Genomic DNA, 2,026 nt, shown 5'->3' with positions numbered 1-2,026 from the left:
TGTCTTCTTCCGATTCGGCTTTGACCAAGGTGCTTGGGGAGATGACCACTCTTCTTAAGGAGATTCATCAAGGGCAAAAATCATCTTCATAAATCCAATCCATTTAAGTCCCACCTCAAATTCTTCAAATTGAGGGATCTCCAAGGGTGTGTGGTGTGTGTTCTTGCACTTCACACTACACCAATCAATGCCCTCAAATTCAAAGAGACTATACTCTTGCGGTAGCTAACCGTTACAATAACCATCCTCAAAATCAAGGAAATTACTCTCAAGATAATAACTACAATCAAGGATGGCGGGACAACTCTCAAGGAAACAACTACAATCAAAGATGGAATCAAGGGCCACCAATCCTCCTTCTCAATACCAAAACAATTATCAATCTTCTTCTCAACCACCATTCAACAACAACTCATACCAAAGCAATCAAAATCACCACAATCAACCATTTCAACACTCACAACAAAGCCAATCCAACAACCAAAGATACCAACCACCCTACCAAAGACAACAAGCCCCTACTAACCAACCTTCCTCTTCCTCCACAACCCAACTATCTATTGAAGAATCTCCTCGTCCATTCCTCCAAGAACAAGAAAGAATCTGATATATGGTGGAGAGACAAGAAACCCAAATGGCCTCTATAGCCGAGATGCTCTCTAGAATATCCTTGCTTCCTCCCACCAATACTACCAACACCTCCCAAGCTCCTAGCTCTTCTAGCCTTCCTTCTCAACCTCTCCTAAACCCAAGGGGTAGCATCAATGCACTTAACTTGAGAAGTGGTACAACACTTGAGGAAGTTGAGCCCAAGCCTATCAATTTGGCGGAGGATGTTCCAAATGTAGAGGTTGATGAAATAATAGAGTTAAATGAAGATGAAAAGGAGGAAGTTGCAAAGGAAGAAGAAGAACAATTGAAGGCCAAGGAACCAAAGAGGAAGAACAACATAGAGGAACAAATTCCTATACCTTTTCCAACGGTGGCCAAGAAGGCCAAGAAGCATGAGGAGCTTGATCCTAACATAGTACAAATTTTTAAGAATGTCGAGGTGACCATTCCACTCTTTGATGCCATATATCAAGTCCCAAAATATGTTAAATTCCTTAAGGATGTTTACAGTCACAAAGAGAAGATTGTTGGACTAGGGATGGATCTATTAGGTAATTCTGTTTCTTCTGTGATAGATAACTTTCCTGAAAAATATAGTGATCCCAGTCCTTGCTTGGTATCTTGTATGATTGGTGAGATTCAACTTAAGGAATGCATGTGTGACTTAGGGTCATGTGTGAGTATCATGCCACTCTTAGTTGAGAAGTTGAACCTTGCACTGTTGAAGCGATCCGGGGCTAGATTTGTGTTAGCAGACAAGACTATAATTTTGGTTGTGGGTATTGCTGAGAATGTCTTGGTGAGAATTTAGGACTGAATTTTTTCGGTGGATTTTTATATCCTAGAGACATCTCCCATTGACTTGCATAGGCCATCTTTCATCTTACTTAGGAGGCCATTCTTGAAGACATCCCGGTTTAAATTAGACGCATTTTCTGGGGACTATTCGTTTGAAGCCAAAAGAAAAGTGGTGAAGTTTAAATTGGAGGAAACCATGAGGCAACCCCTAGAGGTACATTCCATTTTCGGTTGTGATATCATTTAAGATGATTTGGTCTACTTTAGAAGTGATGATGAGATAAGTGTCATTAAAGGCTTGGGTATAAGAGGAGTTGGCAAAGAAGAGGAAAATGATCCACAACTTTCATGCTATCAAAGAAACAAGGCACCCAATCATGATTCAATTGACAAGTGGAGGTATCTTCCCTTGAAGGAAACTCTTACCAAGAGCAACAAGAAAGATAAGATGGATGTCCTTGAGGATGTCCCAAAGAGATGAGCATGAGCTCATGACTGTCCAACTTAAGGATGTTAAAGAAAAGTGCTAGGTGGGAAACATCCCACCATGGTATAATCTTCCTTGTCTATAACTTCTTTTATTTAGTTTTAGAATCTTTAATTGATTTTCTTGAGT

The 2,026-nt window shown here is 40.2% G+C and overlaps 1 protein-coding gene across 1 annotated transcript; it reads left to right on the top strand.

Annotated features, from left to right (window-relative positions):
• The first annotated feature begins 634 nt into the window (after positions 1 to 634).
• Positions 635 to 1,423, top strand: LOC107621005 (uncharacterized). Its single transcript, XM_016323065.1, has one exon. The coding sequence runs from the start codon at positions 635 to 637 to the stop codon at positions 1,421 to 1,423; it is 789 nt and encodes a 262-aa protein (XP_016178551.1).
• The last annotated feature ends 603 nt before the right edge of the window (positions 1,424 to 2,026 follow it).

This window comes from Arachis ipaensis, chromosome B10 (assembly GCF_059453495.1).
Source record: "Arachis ipaensis isolate K30076 ecotype BB chromosome B10, ASM5945349v1, whole genome shotgun sequence".
NCBI classification, from domain to species: Eukaryota; Viridiplantae; Streptophyta; class Magnoliopsida; order Fabales; family Fabaceae; genus Arachis; species Arachis ipaensis.
The sequence above is the reverse complement of the archived record's forward strand: the minus strand, read 5'-3'. Positions and strand labels throughout refer to the sequence as shown.